The sequence below is a fragment of the Cyprinodon variegatus genome, unplaced genomic scaffold (genome assembly GCF_000732505.1).
Source record: "Cyprinodon variegatus isolate N-32 unplaced genomic scaffold, C_variegatus-1.0 Scaffold43, whole genome shotgun sequence".
In the NCBI taxonomy this organism is placed as follows: domain Eukaryota; kingdom Metazoa; phylum Chordata; class Actinopteri; order Cyprinodontiformes; family Cyprinodontidae; genus Cyprinodon; species Cyprinodon variegatus.
In genome coordinates this window covers 479316-501059 of record NW_015150496.1, presented here as the reverse complement: position 1 = coordinate 501059, position 21744 = coordinate 479316, and the positions used below count along the sequence as shown (strand labels likewise).

Genomic DNA, 21744 nt, shown 5'->3' with positions numbered 1-21744 from the left:
GTCCAGGGTGGACACCTCGCCTCTCGCCCATTGACTGCTGGATATAGACACCCGCACCCTGCGTGACCCATCTTGGGATGAGCAAAATTAGGATGGAGGTATAACTTTACGTCTACCCAAGAATAGAACAGTGGCAGGAAAGTTAAAATTTACAAATCGAATTCATAAAGTAAAGTAAATATAATAATTTATCCAGGGATCAGAAGAACAGCTTAAATATATATTAAGAAGATCTGTACTGTAAGAAATTATTTAAAAGCTCTTTATTATGAGGGCAGCCTGGTCACATTTTATTGCAGCAATAAATGGCAGCTATGACTTCAATGTTTTTTTTTAACAATAAAATTCTAGCTGTATTCAGGTAGATTTTGGATAAATTTCTCCATTTGTGACCAGCATCCTAACCCTGACATCTATAGACATCAGAGGTCCAATTTCTGCCAACAGCTGTTTGTCCACATTTTATTCAAAAACAAGCTTTGCAACAGTCTTGCAAGTTTCACTTTTCTCCATGTAATCACTTTATATTTTGCCAACAGTTGGACCTATTTAACTGTAACATAGCAATTATCTGAAAGCATTTCACACAACATGCATTGTATACAGTATTTCTTCATCTTGTATTCTTACTAAAAAGTTATGAATAACCTCATAAACTAAATTCAAGCTAATGCTACACATGCTGTAGACTAAAGGGACGTTTATACACAAACTTTTTACCACTATTTGAGTTTAAACTAAAGCTAAAATTGTTAGAAAACCTGCATGAGTAACTTATTAATTTAACATGATCTATTGGTTACAACAGAAGATGTGTAAACAAAAGACTAACAAAAAATGTTGTAGAAGAAAGATCTTTCTTACCGTATATAAAGCTTTAGGCCTAAAACCAACACTTGCTGTTGTATTGCTGTTAAATTTATTCTTGTCTTTCACAAATGGCATAAAATCTGTATTAACCTTTTTCCCTCAAGTTTTGTTCACTACCATTAAAGAGGCAAACTGTTTCATAGTCCTGTAACTGAAGAAATTTAAATGAATTAATTGTATTTAAATCAGTGTACTCCAAGTTTTAACATGCTTATTTGATTACTATTTGCCAAGCTAAAAAGATTTTATATAAACTTAATCTGACTTTTAGCAGAGCTTTCATCAGAGATTTGATTCTAACTTTTTTACTTTAAAAAACTGCTTTTATGGTAACACAGATGGTGAAGCTTGTGTATTAATCTGTGAGCACACTGCAAAAGATCTAAATCCAAATAAGTCATTTTTTTCTTCAAATAAGTTCATTTGTTCTTGAATTGAGGAGGTAAAAGAGACATTTTGCCAATGGAACAAGACAATTTACACTTAAAATAAGAAAACACAGTTGCATTGTCTTATTTCAAGTGCATATTATCTAATTATCTTATTTTAAGAATAAAATTACTCATTCCATTGGCAAACTATCTCCTTTACCTACTCAAATTAAGGGTGAATACACTTAATTTAAGAAATTTTAAGTTATTTTTGATCGTTTTTGCAGTGCAGTTCATAAACACTGCAAAAAATGTAAATATAAATAAGTAATTTTTTTCTTAAAATAAGTGCATGTTATCCTAAGTTGAGGAGGTAAATGAAACAGTTTGCCAATGGAACAAGATGATTTACATTTGAATTAAGAAACATCAATTGCATTGTCTTATTTCAAGTGCATATTATCTAATTAACTTATTTTAAGTGTAGAAATACTCATTCCATTGGCAAACTATCTTATTTACCTGCTCAAATTAAGGCTAAATACACTTGATTTAAGAAATTTTTACTTAATTTCAGATTGTTTTTGCAGTGTATGACCTTTGAGTGCTTTGTTTTGTGTTTACTGTCTTTATGGTAATATGACCATTTTCTTGGCTTCTTCTCCAGGATTTCGCCTCTCATTTCTTTGGCACAGCTCCTTCTTTCTGGGCTGTGTCTGCTGTTTTCACAGATCTACACAAAGCCCCCAATGTCATTTCACTGATACCATTCTGTCTCACAACACCGGGCTACACGGAGTCTCTGTTGTTATTACCAATGAGGCGGTAGAAGATGCGACACAGCACTCTATTGTGGGAGTCTATTTGTTCAAGTGTTTTCTCTTCGGATCAGGTTTCTGCAGCGTATTTATGTCCTGGCCTTTTCTTTAAGATTAACACATCCCTAATAATTGTTTTGATCTTATTTGTGTGAGTCAGGTGATTATTTTAGGAGAATGCACCTGAACCAACTAGGCCACTGTCCCTACCCAGCAAGTCTAGCCATTCTTGACATGACTGGAAGCAGCTCCATGACAGCAGGGTGAAAGGGGGGAGTTGGAGACTGGGGTGGGGGTCTGTAGATAATCACGCATGAGAGAGGAGAGAATAGTCTAGAGGATGAAGAGAAGCTCCACTGGGCTGCTTTCTTTTCTTTCTTTCTTTCTTTTTTTTTGCCAAACACTGTCCCCATTAACAGGACTGATGTGCATCTCTGCAACAAGCTGCAAACTCATTTGGCCCTGGGAGCCATACAGAGTCCTCAGTGTGTTAGGATAAGTCGCTCCAGAGACCACTAAAAGCCATTATTAGAAGGTATTTATTGAGCTAGCCGTGGCCCAGATACAGCTTAATATCCTGAGAACAGTTATAGCCCATAATTATATTACATTTTGGATGAGAACTTGCCATGATTAGATAAATGATGAATGGCCCCGTCAGATAAAAAAGGTGCAAGGTTTCCAAGGAGTTAATGTACTGTTGGCTCTACTTTGGCTTACGAGCTGGAACGCCTTCTCCTCACTATATTGTTTGACACCACAAGTGGAATTGATTATATACACAGAGGCTGATGTTACATATGGAGAAAATATGAGAAGGATTTCATTTAGCCATGCACATCTCCACCTGCTGTCAATTAGATATTTAATCCTATAACCGAATTAAGGTTTTAAACTTTGTTTGTGCTGTCTGTTTTAAAAGCTGGCTGAGTCATAGATGTTAAAAAAACAGATTTTCTAACTGAATACCTGATGATGCTTAGGTTTGAATTAATTATTGAAAAACTTAATTTAGGAAAACCAGTATACAAAATACAATAAGACAAATTAAATGTTGAAATGTAAATAATTGCATATATAATTGTAATATGTATGATTTTGATCTAATTTCAGAAAAGGGGTATGAAGAAGAAAAGTGGATTTAATCATAACTTCTTTTTCCTGTAGTCCACTAGCTTTTTTTGCCATTTGTATTTTACCTACTAGTCCATGGTACTCAAAAAGTATTTTTTTATATATATATATATATACTATATATACTTTTTGATATAAAAAAATCAAAAGTCTTTTAAGCGAGCTAATAAAATTGTTTATGTACATATATAAATACACACTTTTACACATATACCCACAAACATAAACATTTACAATTATTATTCATAGCAAATGTGAACACCACTTTTGCAAAAATATGTAGCCTATACATTGGTGCACAGTGACTTATATTTCTTGACATTTAATTGCCCTTCCATCTTATAATCAGTTAAAGCCTTTCCTAAGCAGCCTTATACTTAGACATTAGTTTAAGTCAAAGCAGAGGATGTTCCATACATGAAACAAATGCGCATTTATGAAATGCACATTTCATGTTCATTTGAGCACATAAGATTTTGAAACTTAGATTATATATATATATATATTATATCTGTATTATACCCTCTCCCTCTCTCAACAAATAGTTTTTGTTTACTGTCTGGTTTATTTCTGGCTTTATACTTTAGTTGTAAGGTATGAAACTGTACAAGATCATAGAACTTTGGCAAGCAGGAATGAATGAATAATGGATTATTTTGGTCATGATAGCCAGGCTTATGAATTATGCTGATGGCTCTTTTCTGCAGTGTGCATTGCAGTTTGAGTGATGTCCTGTTGATGTTACCCAATACTTCAACACAATAACATGAACTGTAAAAAATGTTTTAATAGCTCTACAGTTCAGAAAAGTATTTTCTTTACTAAGAATTGTGATGCTTTTAGAAATTGTATTCTGCACGTTTGATATGGGGCTTCTAGCAGATCTGGTAGTCACTAATCACACCTATGAATATTATTTAATTTACTCGTTCAACCTCTACCCGTTATAGTTTGACTTTCATATATCTGATTCCTTTTTAATTTCCAAATAGCATGAAAATATCTTTTTATCCAGGTTTAAGGACATTTTTTTTTTTGTCAAACCATTTTTTTTTTATTCGTGAGATACCATTCAGGAGCTGCTTTAAGTTCTCATCTGTACAACAAAAATTTGTTTCATTTGCAAACAAAAAAAATGTAACTTTACATATGTCATTTATGTATCGAATAAGTAGTATCTGTCCCAAATACGGACCCCTGGGGGACACCGCTGGGGGACACCACAAGCAATTTCCAAACATGACGACTGATAATCACTTCTTCTATAAATTACTAAACTGCCAAAGCTGTGGCTCTCTCTGTCATCTAAATCTGTTTTAATTTTCAGAAAGTAGTTTGTATTAACCAATGAAGTGTTCCAATCTGCTAATAAAGAGTTTTCTTCCAAAATATTGGAAAACTGTGAAAGTAATGAAATAGGCTGATAGTTTGTGAATTTGTGTCTATCGCCTGTTTTGTATAGTGTTATAATATTTGCAATTTTCATTTTGTTTGAAAATATTTCCTTTGGGAATACAGGGTTACAGATTAGTCAGTGTTTAACAATTGCTGCAAACTCCTGCCTTGATTGCTGTAGTATTGTGGACCACTGATAGGATGCGAGGAACCATGCGAACTTGGCAGGGATTGGTTCTAGAGGGTTAGTGTGAATAGGGCATATGTAACTGATTTCAGGTCCGTTAGCTTCATTTCTACTATTTTGGCTATATTTTGATCCAAAGCAGATATACTTTGAGTTTATAATTGAGTAAAAAGCTCCACCCATTATTTTCATTGGTAAGTGCTTTAATTTTAGGTTTTGTGTTGTGTGTATTCTTTTTGCCCATTTAGTTGTTTGATGATGACCCCCACCATGAATTTGAAAATCATCAACAGCCTCTGCAAAGTCTTGAAGAGGTCCTCTTGGACTGTATGGAGGGCAAAGTTTTCTTCTAATTTTCAGCAATTTAAAATATATAATTTTTGTAATTCCATTTAAAACGTAAAACTTATATTTAATGGATTTTGTTAACTTCTTAAGCATATACGGTAATTAGAAAGTTGTGTGAGGCAAAAAGTATGGTTTGAAAATGTTGAAAAGCATAAAGGCTGCAAACTTAAAGGGGATTGTAAATATTCAAATGGTATAGAAAGAATGTTCAGACTTCTGAAATCTGTATTTAAGTTAAGACACTCCGATTCAGACACAAATAGAACCAACATCAGAATGAAACCTTTGACCAAAGAAATGTGTAGCATTTTACTTGGTGACATCATGAAGGCTTGTTTTTATTGACCGCACCATCTACCTGGGATAAGAGCTTGTTGTGGCTAAATGTACAAGCCTGGCAATTGCATTTTGAAAGAATCTTGAAGAAAAGTTTTTATGTCATGGGAAAATATAATATCTGTTCTCCCTGGATCCAACCTTAAACTAAAGAGCTTTTCCAGATTTCCAAAGATGCAAAGATTTTTGAATGCCCTAACAATTGAATGGGCAGTCCAAACCTTGTTTGAAAAGGGCTGAAAAGAAACCACAAACTGAAGCATGATGGTTAAAGGTTAAATTTAGTCTTTTTTTAAAGTTTAGAGCGCTGCTGTTGTCCTGACCTAGTTGAACCATCCTGGTTGGATAAGTTTCTATTTTAGAATAAATTCCCTCTCATAAGGTTTGCCATAAGCACATCATGAATAGCATAGAGCAGTTGTTGTTTTATGTCGCACTGTGGGAAATACTGCAAACTGTACCTTTTATATAAAGTGTCAGCTCAGTACCTGTTGTTCTGTTTGGGGACTACTCACCAGCAGTACCGTGTTCTCTCATTGGGTTTAACAAACACACTTTTGATGCAGAGTGTTGCATGATTTGCTTGCAGCACATATAGCCATGTGAACTGAGAATAGGAAGTGACAGCATTGTCCCAGAATATAAATAAATGATGGCTTATCTGAAATGTTGCTGCTGCCTTCTTTTCTGGTAGTACAAGTTTCTGACCCCTGTGGCCAGGAATACTTGAGGGAAAAAAGAGACTGCTTTACCTTAGATCTCATGGTGACCTGGGTTTACCATTGTTCTCAGTCTCAACCAACTATTGTCTGCTTTTCCAATCCTTTGTAACTTTATTGAGTTTCTCTATGTGGCTTCTTCATTAGGTTCTCATCAAACCATTAAAAACTCAGTAAAAGTGATAGAAATTGTTGCTAAAAAATCAAAAAGTTGAGATTAGAATTAGGTTTCTAGCTTAGTCTCTGCTCTAATTTATTTAAATGTGTTCTATTGAGTTTAGGTCAGGACATTGTGCAGGCCAGTCAGGGTGGTCCACGTAAGACCATCCATGTCTTCATGGACCTTGCTTTTTGCACTGGTGCACAGTCATGTTGGAAGAGGAAGGGGCAAGTTTCAAACTGGTCCCACAAAGTTGGGAGCATGGAATTGTCCAAAGTGTGTTGGTTTGCTGAAGCGTTGAGAGTTCCTTTCACTAGAACTGTTTAAGCCCAACTCCTAAAAACAAACCGCCCTCCAATAAACTTTACACTTGGCCCAGAAAAGTTCTGTTCTCCTTACAACTGCCAAACCCAGACTCATTCATCAGATTTTCAGATGGTGGGAAATAATTTGACACTCCAGAGAATGTGTGTCCACTGCTCTTGAGTCCATTGCAGCATGCTTTCCACTACTGCCTCAGATGCCTTTCATTGCATTTGGTGAGGTGATTAGGATACAGCTGCTCGACCATGGAAAAGCATTCCATGAAGCTCTGTTTGTACCATTCTTGAGCTAACCTGAAGACCACATAAACTGTTGGAGGTGCATAGTGATTGACTCTGCCAATCATTGGCGAGCTCTTTGCACTATAAGCTTCAGCATCCACTGATCGCGATCCTTCAGTTTACGTCTCCTACCACTTTGTGGTCGAGTTGCTGTGGTTCCCAAACACTTCCATTTTCTTATGATATGGATGACAGTTGACTTTGTAATGTTCAGAAGTATGAGCATTTCCCAAGTGGATTGTTTGCGCAGGTGGCATCCCATCACAATTACTTATTGGATGACCTGGTTATTCAATCAATAGATGCTTTCTTCTTTGCTTGCTTTCAAATATTGAAATATATCACTCTACCAGGATTCATTGGGCTCCATATGTGAAAGTTTGGGTTAGAAAGCATAAGACATGATTTTCGCATATGCATCGATCAACATAGATTCCAGACCTTAACCACATTGAGAATCTTTGGATTGAGCAGGGGAAAGGTCTAAAGAGGTCAGACTATCATTGTCAATGAATCGTCTTGGTGAAAAATTCATGCAAAACTGGGTGTAAATCAATGTTGTGACATTGCAGAAACCTATTAAGACAATGCCATGCGAACATGTCCCGTAATCAATGCTTTTTGTGTCGACTTTTTTTCTGGGTAGGCAGCATTTTTTTTTTTTTTTTATCTTTGTGCAACTTTAGATTTTCAAAATTGCCTTCACAATCTGTCTTTTTTTGTTAATAACTTTGTAGGTNGTTTTTGCAGTGTATGACCTTTGAGTGCTTTGTTTTGTGTTTACTGTCTTTATGGTAATATGACCATTTTCTTGGCTTCTTCTCCAGGATTTCGCCTCTCATTTCTTTGGCACAGCTCCTTCTTTCTGGGCTGTGTCTGCTGTTTTCACAGATCTACACAAAGCCCCCAATGTCATTTCACTGATACCATTCTGTCTCACAACACCGGGCTACACGGAGTCTCTGTTGTTATTACCAATGAGGCGGTAGAAGATGCGACACAGCACTCTATTGTGGGAGTCTATTTGTTCAAGTGTTTTCTCTTCGGATCAGGTTTCTGCAGCGTATTTATGTCCTGGCCTTTTCTTTAAGATTAACACATCCCTAATAATTGTTTTGATCTTATTTGTGTGAGTCAGGTGATTATTTTAGGAGAATGCACCTGAACCAACTAGGCCACTGTCCCTACCCAGCAAGTCTAGCCATTCTTGACATGACTGGAAGCAGCTCCATGACAGCAGGGTGAAAGGGGGGAGTTGGAGACTGGGGTGGGGGTCTGTAGATAATCACGCATGAGAGAGGAGAGAATAGTCTAGAGGATGAAGAGAAGCTCCACTGGGCTGCTTTCTTTTCTTTCTTTCTTTCTTTTTTTTTGCCAAACACTGTCCCCATTAACAGGACTGATGTGCATCTCTGCAACAAGCTGCAAACTCATTTGGCCCTGGGAGCCATACAGAGTCCTCAGTGTGTTAGGATAAGTCGCTCCAGAGACCACTAAAAGCCATTATTAGAAGGTATTTATTGAGCTAGCCGTGGCCCAGATACAGCTTAATATCCTGAGAACAGTTATAGCCCATAATTATATTACATTTTGGATGAGAACTTGCCATGATTAGATAAATGATGAATGGCCCCGTCAGATAAAAAAGGTGCAAGGTTTCCAAGGAGTTAATGTACTGTTGGCTCTACTTTGGCTTACGAGCTGGAACGCCTTCTCCTCACTATATTGTTTGACACCACAAGTGGAATTGATTATATACACAGAGGCTGATGTTACATATGGAGAAAATATGAGAAGGATTTCATTTAGCCATGCACATCTCCACCTGCTGTCAATTAGATATTTAATCCTATAACCGAATTAAGGTTTTAAACTTTGTTTGTGCTGTCTGTTTTAAAAGCTGGCTGAGTCATAGATGTTAAAAAAACAGATTTTCTAACTGAATACCTGATGATGCTTAGGTTTGAATTAATTATTGAAAAACTTAATTTAGGAAAACCAGTATACAAAATACAATAAGACAAATTAAATGTTGAAATGTAAATAATTGCATATATAATTGTAATATGTATGATTTTGATCTAATTTCAGAAAAGGGGTATGAAGAAGAAAAGTGGATTTAATCATAACTTCTTTTTCCTGTAGTCCACTAGCTTTTTTTGCCATTTGTATTTTACCTACTAGTCCATGGTACTCAAAAAGTATTTTTTTATATATATATATATATACTATATATACTTTTTGATATAAAAAAATCAAAAGTCTTTTAAGCGAGCTAATAAAATTGTTTATGTACATATATAAATACACACTTTTACACATATACCCACAAACATAAACATTTACAATTATTATTCATAGCAAATGTGAACACCACTTTTGCAAAAATATGTAGCCTATACATTGGTGCACAGTGACTTATATTTCTTGACATTTAATTGCCCTTCCATCTTATAATCAGTTAAAGCCTTTCCTAAGCAGCCTTATACTTAGACATTAGTTTAAGTCAAAGCAGAGGATGTTCCATACATGAAACAAATGCGCATTTATGAAATGCACATTTCATGTTCATTTGAGCACATAAGATTTTGAAACTTAGATTATATATATATATATATTATATCTGTATTATACCCTCTCCCTCTCTCAACAAATAGTTTTTGTTTACTGTCTGGTTTATTTCTGGCTTTATACTTTAGTTGTAAGGTATGAAACTGTACAAGATCATAGAACTTTGGCAAGCAGGAATGAATGAATAATGGATTATTTTGGTCATGATAGCCAGGCTTATGAATTATGCTGATGGCTCTTTTCTGCAGTGTGCATTGCAGTTTGAGTGATGTCCTGTTGATGTTACCCAATACTTCAACACAATAACATGAACTGTAAAAAATGTTTTAATAGCTCTACAGTTCAGAAAAGTATTTTCTTTACTAAGAATTGTGATGCTTTTAGAAATTGTATTCTGCACGTTTGATATGGGGCTTCTAGCAGATCTGGTAGTCACTAATCACACCTATGAATATTATTTAATTTACTCGTTCAACCTCTACCCGTTATAGTTTGACTTTCATATATCTGATTCCTTTTTAATTTCCAAATAGCATGAAAATATCTTTTTATCCAGGTTTAAGGACATTTTTTTTTTTGTCAAACCATTTTTTTTTTATTCGTGAGATACCATTCAGGAGCTGCTTTAAGTTCTCATCTGTACAACAAAAATTTGTTTCATTTGCAAACAAAAAAAATGTAACTTTACATATGTCATTTATGTATCGAATAAGTAGTATCTGTCCCAAATACGGACCCCTGGGGGACACCGCTGGGGGACACCACAAGCAATTTCCAAACATGACGACTGATAATCACTTCTTCTATAAATTACTAAACTGCCAAAGCTGTGGCTCTCTCTGTCATCTAAATCTGTTTTAATTTTCAGAAAGTAGTTTGTATTAACCAATGAAGTGTTCCAATCTGCTAATAAAGAGTTTTCTTCCAAAATATTGGAAAACTGTGAAAGTAATGAAATAGGCTGATAGTTTGTGAATTTGTGTCTATCGCCTGTTTTGTATAGTGTTATAATATTTGCAATTTTCATTTTGTTTGAAAATATTTCCTTTGGGAATACAGGGTTACAGATTAGTCAGTGTTTAACAATTGCTGCAAACTCCTGCCTTGATTGCTGTAGTATTGTGGACCACTGATAGGATGCGAGGAACCATGCGAACTTGGCAGGGATTGGTTCTAGAGGGTTAGTGTGAATAGGGCATATGTAACTGATTTCAGGTCCGTTAGCTTCATTTCTACTATTTTGGCTATATTTTGATCCAAAGCAGATATACTTTGAGTTTATAATTGAGTAAAAAGCTCCACCCATTATTTTCATTGGTAAGTGCTTTAATTTTAGGTTTTGTGTTGTGTGTATTCTTTTTGCCCATTTAGTTGTTTGATGATGACCCCCACCATGAATTTGAAAATCATCAACAGCCTCTGCAAAGTCTTGAAGAGGTCCTCTTGGACTGTATGGAGGGCAAAGTTTTCTTCTAATTTTCAGCAATTTAAAATATATAATTTTTGTAATTCCATTTAAAACGTAAAACTTATATTTAATGGATTTTGTTAACTTCTTAAGCATATACGGTAATTAGAAAGTTGTGTGAGGCAAAAAGTATGGTTTGAAAATGTTGAAAAGCATAAAGGCTGCAAACTTAAAGGGGATTGTAAATATTCAAATGGTATAGAAAGAATGTTCAGACTTCTGAAATCTGTATTTAAGTTAAGACACTCCGATTCAGACACAAATAGAACCAACATCAGAATGAAACCTTTGACCAAAGAAATGTGTAGCATTTTACTTGGTGACATCATGAAGGCTTGTTTTTATTGACCGCACCATCTACCTGGGATAAGAGCTTGTTGTGGCTAAATGTACAAGCCTGGCAATTGCATTTTGAAAGAATCTTGAAGAAAAGTTTTTATGTCATGGGAAAATATAATATCTGTTCTCCCTGGATCCAACCTTAAACTAAAGAGCTTTTCCAGATTTCCAAAGATGCAAAGATTTTTGAATGCCCTAACAATTGAATGGGCAGTCCAAACCTTGTTTGAAAAGGGCTGAAAAGAAACCACAAACTGAAGCATGATGGTTAAAGGTTAAATTTAGTCTTTTTTTAAAGTTTAGAGCGCTGCTGTTGTCCTGACCTAGTTGAACCATCCTGGTTGGATAAGTTTCTATTTTAGAATAAATTCCCTCTCATAAGGTTTGCCATAAGCACATCATGAATAGCATAGAGCAGTTGTTGTTTTATGTCGCACTGTGGGAAATACTGCAAACTGTACCTTTTATATAAAGTGTCAGCTCAGTACCTGTTGTTCTGTTTGGGGACTACTCACCAGCAGTACCGTGTTCTCTCATTGGGTTTAACAAACACACTTTTGATGCAGAGTGTTGCATGATTTGCTTGCAGCACATATAGCCATGTGAACTGAGAATAGGAAGTGACAGCATTGTCCCAGAATATAAATAAATGATGGCTTATCTGAAATGTTGCTGCTGCCTTCTTTTCTGGTAGTACAAGTTTCTGACCCCTGTGGCCAGGAATACTTGAGGGAAAAAAGAGACTGCTTTACCTTAGATCTCATGGTGACCTGGGTTTACCATTGTTCTCAGTCTCAACCAACTATTGTCTGCTTTTCCAATCCTTTGTAACTTTATTGAGTTTCTCTATGTGGCTTCTTCATTAGGTTCTCATCAAACCATTAAAAACTCAGTAAAAGTGATAGAAATTGTTGCTAAAAAATCAAAAAGTTGAGATTAGAATTAGGTTTCTAGCTTAGTCTCTGCTCTAATTTATTTAAAAGTGTTCTAGTGAGTTTAGGTCAGGACATTGTGCAGGCCAGTCAGGGTTGTCCACGTTTGACCATCCATGTCTTCATGGACCTTGCTTTCTGCACTGGTGCACAGTCATGTTGGAAGAGGAAGGGGCAAGTTTCAAACTGGTCCCACAAAGTTGGGAGCATGGAATTGTCCAAAGTGTGTTGGTTTGCTGAAGCGTTTAGAGTTCCTTTCACTGGAACTAAGGGTTTAAGCCCAACTCCTAAAAACAAACCCACACCATAATCGCCCTCCAATAAACTTTACACTTGGCCCAGAAAAGTTCTGTTCTCCTTACAACTGCCAAACCCAGACTCATTCATCAGATTTTCAGATGGTGACAAATAATTTGACACTCCAGAGAATGTGTCTCCACTGCTCTTGAGTCCATTGCAGCATGCTTTCCACTACTGCCTCAGATGCCTTTCATTGCATTTGGTGAGGTGATTAGGATACAGCTGCTCGACCATGGAAAACCATTCCATGAAGCTCTGTTTGTACCATTCTTGAGCTAACCTGAAGACCACATAAACTGTTGGAGGTGCATAGTGATTGACTCTGCCAATCATTGGCGAGCTCTTTGCACTATAAGCTTCAGCATCCACTGATCGCGATCCTTCAGTTTACGTCTCCTACCACTTTGTGGTCGAGTTGCTGTGGTTCCCAAACACTTCCATTTTCTTATGATATGGATGACAGTTGACTTTGTAATATTCAGGAATATGGACATTTCCCAAGTGGATTGTTTGGGCAGGTGGCATCCCACCACAATTACTTATTGGATGACCTGGTTATTCAATCAATAGATGCTTTCTTCTTTGCTTGCTTTCAAATATTGAAATATATCACTCTACCAGGATTCATTGGGCTCCATATGTGAAAGTTTGGGTTAGAAAGCATAAGACATGATTTTCGCATATGCATCGATCAACATAGATTCCAGACCTTAACCACATTGAGAATCTTTGGATTGAGCAGGGGAAAGGTCTAAAGAGGTCAGACTATCATTGTCAATTAATCGTCTTGGTGAAAAATTCATGCAAAACTGGGTGTAAATCAATGTTGTGACATTGCAGAAACCTATTAAGACAATGCCATGCGAACATGTCCCGTAATCAATGCTTTTTGTCGACTTTTTTTCTGGGTAGGCAGCATTTTTTTTTTTTTTTTATCTTTGTGCAACTTTAGATTTTCAAAATTGCCTTCACAATCTGTCTTTTTTTGTTAATAACTTTGTAGGTGATTAGGATTTACATTTACCATCAGTGTGTGCTACATGGGTGACTAACTGAATGTAGTGTAAAGCACTTTGATCAAGTACAGACCATTTACCACTTACTATTTATATGTCCTCCGGTCAGTATTTTAAGTGTTCTGATCATCAGCATATGCTTTTCATAGTCATGTTAAAAAACATTATGCTTTTTTTTCTTCCCATTTTAGACAGGCTTTATGATTTGGACCTGGTTATTAGTTCAGCTTTGTGCACTTTTAAGGCTGCAATTGGTTTTATCCACGGAAACCATTCATTTCTGATTACATGTTACTAAATTTAAATATTCAAATAATTTGACCAAAGAGGACATTAAGAGCACCAATGTCCCATTTCAGTCAAACAGCTGATGCTTTTTTTTTAAAATTGTAACAATCCTGCTATTGTACATCCCTTTTGTACTAGTATATCCTCTAATGCTCATTCTATTATTGGAACTTCAGAGTTTTTGGTGCTCTAAACTTAACTGCCACTGCAAATTAACATGAAGAAAATACATCTGACTTTAGTATATATAATGCATTACATATATGTGCTGCATGAATTTTGATGGTTGGATTTTTTTTTAGCTTTCCTTCGAGTTTTGCAGATGCATGTTGGAATACTCTTTAAACGTCGCTCTTCTTTATGTCTTATTTAGCTCCAGAGCAGTGCTTTTCCTATTTCCAGTTACTGTAACATGTGTCTAAATAATGAATGATAAATGCTTCCCAGAATCTGAGAGCAGTCTGATGAAGCTCACAAATCACAGCTGAAGGATGCACTTTGAAAGGATAATTTGACGGTGCTTTTAATTGTTTAATTTTGAACTTTATTCCTCCTTTTCCCGTGTTTTTATTCTGGGTTTTAATGGTGCTGCAGTGCGTCAGAACAAAAAACGAAAAACCCATTTTTGACATTTTCAGAAAGGCTTAATAATCCTTTAGAGGAGTCATTCTGTATGTGAGCAGCATAGCCCGCTACCCGAGAGGCAAAAGATTTCACTGACATTTTTAAATAGGTTCAATGAATAGGTTCATTGGTGCTTTAATTACATTCACTCTTTAACCAGCAGTGTTGCTGGCATTGGAAGTGGATCTTGACAAGGCAGCCTGCTCCTATGACACCCCGCCCACATTGTGCTTCTGTATTCCTTATTGCCCCTCTATCTACAGGCTGTATAGGCACACCAGCCAAATCGCTAATGCTTAATTAGCAGATTAGGAGATCCAATTAGGAGATCTCTCCTGTCTCAAATCAAGTCTCTGTCAACATGTTCCATGAAAATGAGATACTAAATGCTCCGATGTAGGTTCCTCTCCCTGCCGAAATGACCGCTCCTGATTGACTGCTGCATTCTTTGTTTAGCCCTGTGGACACTTTTGCTCATGGCTCATCTTTTATATTTCAAGCACGTTTTAAAAGAGCTTCAGCTTGAATAGAAATTGAATTACAGAAAACTTTTAGGAGACATTTTCTTGCACTAAATAAATAGTATGTATAAGCAAGAAATAGACTAAATACATTCATATATTAAAGTGACAGCTGAGAGCCATATAACGCAAGTTACAGTGTATGAAGTAATTAGAGCTATCTCTTACACAGTTTATTTTTTCATGATGTTTCACAACTTCAGTTCACAGCCTCCATTCTGAGGTTAATGTTATTTTTTTGCTGCTACATTAAGTCCTTTAATAACCCATTTGGTCTCATCAACACAATACATCTTCACGGTGCTTTAACAAAGATTCTGCAAGTTTCCTACTAATTACATCTGAGGCAAGATTTATCTCCAGACTTGTGACATGGTTTATCATCAGCCCCAAACTATTTACTACAGCTCATCAGCATGAATGTTACATTAATTTTGGACTTTCCTTCATTCATTTGAAAAGTTCTAATTTCATGGTGGAATGATAACATAAAGCTGATTACAAATGTGTCTCAGGTCCACAAAGAATTGTTAGAAAATGAGTGAATAGGCATATTTAATTGGGATTGTGTAGATGAAAATGCATTTTTATTGTCAATTTTCTTAGAAGAATTATATAGTAGCTCAAATAACTTTGAAGTGCAGCTGAGTTCTGTTGTGATCTTACATTCTGGACTTTTTAGTCCTGTTTAAGTTTTCCTTTTGGGTTCTTAGTTATGCTTTATTTTATGTTATTCTGCATTTTAATTTTTTTTGTTTTACTTTTCGTTATCTCTTTTCAACATTTTTGGTATTATTTATTCCTTAGTCTAATTTTTGTTATTCTTTCTCGTATCTTTAGATTATGTTTTCCATGGTTTCAGTTATCTCCAGTCCCTTCTCTTATCCTAGTTTTTCCCTTGGTAATTCCTTACTTTGTAGTCATTAGTTGTATTTCCGTTTAGCCTTATTTAATTTCTTTTTTTGGTTACCTTTAGATCCTGTTGTTTCTCCTGGTTATTCTGTTTCCACCCTAATGTCATTTCCTTTCCCCTTAGCTCCTTTTAGTTCAGGCATCTCCAAACTTGGTCCTCGAGGGCCGCTGTCCTGCAGGTTTTAGAGGTTTCCCTTCTCCAGCACAGCTGATTTTCATTGATAGCTGATTAACAGGCTTTTGCTGAACTACAATCATCAGAATCAGCTGTGCTAAAGCAGAGAAACCTCTAAAACCTGCAGGACAGCGGCCCTCGAGGACCGACTTTGGGGATGCCTGTTCTAGTTACTTCTGTCTACACCTGCTCCCTATCAACTAATTAGTCCCCCCATTGTTTCTGTCTCCCATTTATACACCTCCTGTTCTGTTACTCAATGCAGGATCCCTGTTATTACTCAGGTTTATTCTTCCCTAAAGTCTCCTAGTTTTCGGTTACAGAGTTTCTTAACATTTGGTTCTGGATTATGGCTTATATATTTTCACTTCATTAAATTTGGCAAGGAATCATCTCTGCCTCTTCAGCTCTGTATTTGGGTCCCCAACAATATCCATCAACCTTGATAAGTTCGGGAAAACACCTTCTATGACAACAAAAGATGACAAACCATTGAACTGTTATGCTATAGCAGCAGCAGAGCTCGATTGAATCATCGGCCTGGCTGTTTAATGTTTTGGGACTTTAGAGAACATTGGTTAAAAACAAATCCTTCTATAGAAAACATGGAATACTGGATACCTTCCCACTAGTAGCCAACCCACCAGAATTCATTCCATAAGCTTATCGATGAGTCATTCAGGAGGCCACTGAACGACCCAGAACAGCATCTAAAGCTCTTTACTATAGTAAATGTCTCAGTAAGGTTGAAAGATCAGGATTGAACAATAAGGAAAGAGTGCTAAAACCAAAACCACTGTTGACCAAAAGCAAACCATTATCCTGGCAAAACAACCGGATTAGAGAATAAGGGAGAAAAAAAAAAACACAATCATACAATAGTGGCTGCAATGGTGTGATGGCTAGTGACTTTGCAGCCTTAAGCTTACTGGTGTTGTGTAGAAAGACTACATTCTAAAGCAAACCAGCAAGGCCACATCTGAAATACTAAAAAATTCATATGAGAGCTTGAATTCTGACTTAAATCTGATTGGGATAAAGCGTGACATGAACTTATATAATCTGTTCCAACTTTGGTGGCCTCTAATAATCCTAATATAAGGAAGAGTTAGCTAAAATGACCCAAAAGTGATTTAAAAATTTCATTAGCAGTTACAACAAATAGGCAGAACAACTAGTTATTTGTGGTTGGGGTTGATACTTATTAGTAATAATTGTATTTATGAAGCACTTTTAATTTTTGGACATCTCAAAGTACGGCAGTCAATAGGACAATTCAAATACTAAAAATACAGATACATAAGGGAAATAGTGAAATATGTAGAATTTTCATTTTGTTTTTACTCAGGCTATTTTTGTCTAATGTTGGCATTTAGAGCGTTGAAGCAAAAGTGCGTTTTCAAATTAAAAAGCAAAAGATTTGGGGGGATAAACTCAACACAGTGCTTGATTTTACTTCTTTACAAATATTAAAGGAATTTGTGAATTTTTCTTTAGACCACCTGATCTAAAATGTTGCAGAACAGGCAGGTAGTATAAGCTGTAGTTCGCTGAAAGCCTTAATTCCCCTTACTGAGGGGCTTCAGCGAGTCAACTTCAGAAAACAACGACGGCATCACCACTCCCACCTGGCCTGTGCATTACACAGCCTGCAGGACTGCAGATCAGAGAGGGCAGTGCCGTTCTACCTGTCAAACTCAACAAAACATTAACTGATAGATCTAATAGGTTATTTTGACTTCAGATTTTCTTTTTTAACGCCGGGCAGATTCAATTAAACTGAGCAGGAATCCCTCTGACATCCAATTCACTTCTTGTCAGGCTGCTAGAGTTGTGCTTTAACACACTTTTCTATTACAATGTTAATGTGGACTTTGGCTTCAGGAGGAAGAGGAGGAGAGCATTGGGTGCTTAGGGTGGTGAAATGTGGACGGGTTGCCAAGGATCATTGCTGATTGTCTGCATCAAAAGTTTCTGGTTGAAATTAATTTCAGTGGGAAATGAGTGAGAGGAATTTAAAGTCAGCACAGCAAATAAGGCTTTAAAATGTGTTACCTTACCTTATTTAATTTCAAGGTTTGTCCTGTTGGTGGCAGCAAAGGGAACTACATATCATCTCCATGCAGGGCAAGCCTGGCCAAGATGTAATGCATTAAAAAAAAAGAAGTGCGGTCTTACTTTCTCACTGCTCTGCAAATGTTATAATAAAAATAATTGCAAAGTTCCATTGAAAGGAAGTTAGTTTTATTTAATTACAACCGAAAAGTATAGTTAATGTGCTCTTTCAGTTCCTTGAAACCTTCTATACACGTCAAGCCAGAGAAGCAATTTACAACGTGATTCCAGCAACTATCATTTACTGTATATGCAATTATTTCCTCCAATGGGAACACAGTGTATGTGGTTTTATTTTGTTATAAGGCTAATCAGATTTAAACTGTCTGGGTCATTAAATAATTATTAAAGGAAAGCTATTATGTATAACTATTTGTTTCTTCTTTTCTTTAACAATCTCTATTAACAATTTGAAGAAAATCTACTTAGACTGACATCAAACTGGGAACTGTGGCAATTTGTTCCCTTGAGCTACAGCTAAGCGTCGATAAAATAGGAGAAACAAAAGTTTTTTTTTTACTTTTTCATTAAGCTTTTCAAGAAAACACCCTGGTAAAGCTGCTCAAGTCAAAGAGACATCGTGGTCATAAAGTAATAGAACCAGTGGTGAAGCGTGCAGATCAGAGTTGAACCTTCTCTACTAAGCGAATCAACTCAGGCTTCATTATGCTCTTCAGAAATTGTAGAAAAATGTAAAACCGGGGAATAAAAATAACGTAAAACCTTTTTCAAATAATTTCTTTTTCTTTGTTTGTTTCTTTGTAATTTCTCTGTTTTTCTACAAATGTATTCTACTTTGTCCCTGATCTTCAAAAGGTTTGTGTGTATTAAATATATGCAGACTTAATTGTAAACACCAATCATATCCTCATATTAGGTGCTAAGGAATTTTGGTGTTCAAAATCAGCAGCTTCAAACTTTTTTTTATCATGTGTTCCTATAAACGTAAAGATATACTAATTGCTAAACTGTGGAAATTTATGGGTGAAGGATGTTAAAAAAATCCTTATCTGCAATATGATTTTTCAAACCTAAAACTGATCCAGACGCAGTATTTGTGTTCATTTTTAACAATTTATAGTCAGATGCTAACCCAAAAGCACAGTTTTACATGGTCACAAAGTAGAGTGACAGATGAGGATAGCTTATCTGTAAACTCTGTAAAAAAGTTCATTTCATTGCTCTGTATTTGTGACTGTGTAAAGACAATAAAGTTGAATTATATTCTAAATGTGCAATGTTGAATTAATGTTGCCTTTGTGAATGGTGGGGATAAATCCAGCTTTTTATCCCACTGTATACAGATTTTTCATCAACATATTTTCTTTTATAATAATCCAGTTGATCATTAAATCGGTTGTCTCTAATTTAAGTTTTGTTTGGTGCTGCCATGACCTGGAAGACGGCGATTTTACAAAGACAGATCATGCAAATATTTATTTTACTGAAAAATAGATATATTATAATAATGTAGTATAGAAGTTATTGATTCATACATTTTTTCAGGTCCAGATTATATGAGAATTTACTTTTGGTCAAACTTTCCATGTCGACACGAAAGGATTCTACACCAACAGCAATAATAGGTTGAAGTCACGGAGATTAAGCTCCTGGTATCGCCATTGCATTATCCCATTGCATTCCCAGAGGATTGCAGAATGTGCATTGGGTTAAGGGCTAGGCATCGTCTCGGCAGTGATTGAAAGTAAGAAACAGGAAGTTTGCAGCAACAAAAACACAGTGAGCAGAGCACTCCCAGAATTTTTTTTTCTGACTGTTGCAGACTCTTTAGCAATTAAGATGTAGCTATTGGCTTGCAAAATTTGCAAAAAGTTACTTAAAGATGGTATCACCTAATTTGCATATTTGGTAGTGTAATGCATTATCTAGCAGTAGAAAGACAATCAATATTGGAAAGACAGGAAGTGAATAAAAACACTCTAAATACATTTTAAAGAGTTTTCTAAAGATACTGCCACCTTTGGCCAAAACACAGAAATGCAGAACTCTTTGCGTGTGCTCTTAGCTTGCTCTCGTACTTGACAGTTGTTTGTTTTGTTTTTTTACTTTTTTCAATTCATATTGAGTTGCCATTTATGTCTGAGGTGAGCTGGATGTCGGTTGCTTCTGGGAATCTACAAAATCTATCTTGAATGCATTGCTTCGATTGTTGGCAGAGGTCAGATCAGTTTGATATAGAAGTACTTGACATAGCATCCGCCGAGCAGGGGAAGTTCCAAACCAAAGTAAATTATGCTACAGGCTAAGAGATGCATTGATGCTGAACTACTGAGGTGTCAGTCTGCTCATCAACGGATATTTTAGTTGTAAAGTGTCAAATAAAAGGGGTATTTAAAATATATTTATCAGGAAAAACGTACATAACGCCTCTTTAAACTAAGGATGAACTCTGTGAAATGATCTCTAGTATGCAGATGATGGGATGACAGTGATGTTGGATGCAGGAGTTTGCCCTGCAACAGGAGGGTTGTCGGTTCAAGCCCCGGCTCTGGTTTTCTGGTTTTCAGTGTTGTTGTGTTCTTGAGCAAAACAGGTTATCACTTAAAATCTCATAAAATCCATGAAAGCCTGTTGTTGTGACGTGAAAAATGTATAAAAAAAGAGTTCTAGAGATGTGAATATTTTATTGGAAGACTTTATTTTGAAATAAAAGTTTTCTCCCTGTACTTGATACTGTGCTTCGGTGTAACTTTTTCTTCCTTACACCTGAGAGAATAACATGAATAAGAATATAAGTTTGTCTTCTGTGTTTACGTCTTAGTCTTTTCTGCTACATTCATTCACTATAAAAAGATACATTATATGGTCCACCTCAAAAACAGCTTTGCATTTCTATCAGATTTTGTTGTCGGATATCCCAGCAGTGGTTTCTGTGGCTGATTGAAACTCCCACTAGGTTGTAGGATGATTTCCCAGTTCTGTTCCTCATATTGATTTAATTTTGTCCTATTTCTTTCAGACTCTCGAGCTGGAGAAGGAGCAGCAGGGCCTGTGGACCACGCAGTTATTGGAGGAGTGGTGGCCGTGGTTGTCTTCGCCATGCTCTGTCTGCTCATTGTCTTAGGACGCTACTTTGCAAGACACAAAGGTATTAGAACAGAAAATAAAGCTTCACAGCCAGAGACACAGCTGGTACTATTGATCTCACTTTTTTGATGAACAATGTGCTGCCTCACTGTTATAAAAGTGTTTATTAAGACTGCATACTGCTAGCAAGAGTCGTAATATGGTACTAATCAGATCAACCAGAGTTTATCATAACTTGAGTCATTGTATCTGATAATTAGCAGCTCACATTGTCAAAGATAATGAATCATGCTTCTAACTTAACTAAGACTTGAACTCTAAACACAAAATACATTTGATGCTCAAATTCTATTAAATTTGATTAGTCAGTTAAATAACATGCTGCTGTCATTTTGCACATCTCTGATGTTGCTGCTATTTTCAAAATTCATTACTGTAAAAAAATCCATAGCTGGATATTGTTTTTTTATTCTCAATGTGCACAGTTTTATA

At 36.0% G+C, this 21744-nt stretch overlaps 1 protein-coding gene across 6 annotated transcripts in view; it reads left to right on the top strand.

The window, feature by feature from the left end:
- cadm1 (cell adhesion molecule 1) overlaps positions 1–21744 on the top strand; it is a 622928-nt gene that overhangs the window by 592250 nt on the left and 8934 nt on the right. For all 6 annotated transcript variants that reach the window (XM_015370204.1, XM_015370203.1, XM_015370201.1 and 3 more), the window contains one exon: positions 21185–21313. In XM_015370204.1, coding sequence (XP_015225690.1) covers positions 21185–21313 — 129 coding nt within the window. The remainder of the gene's footprint in view (positions 1–21184; positions 21314–21744) is intronic.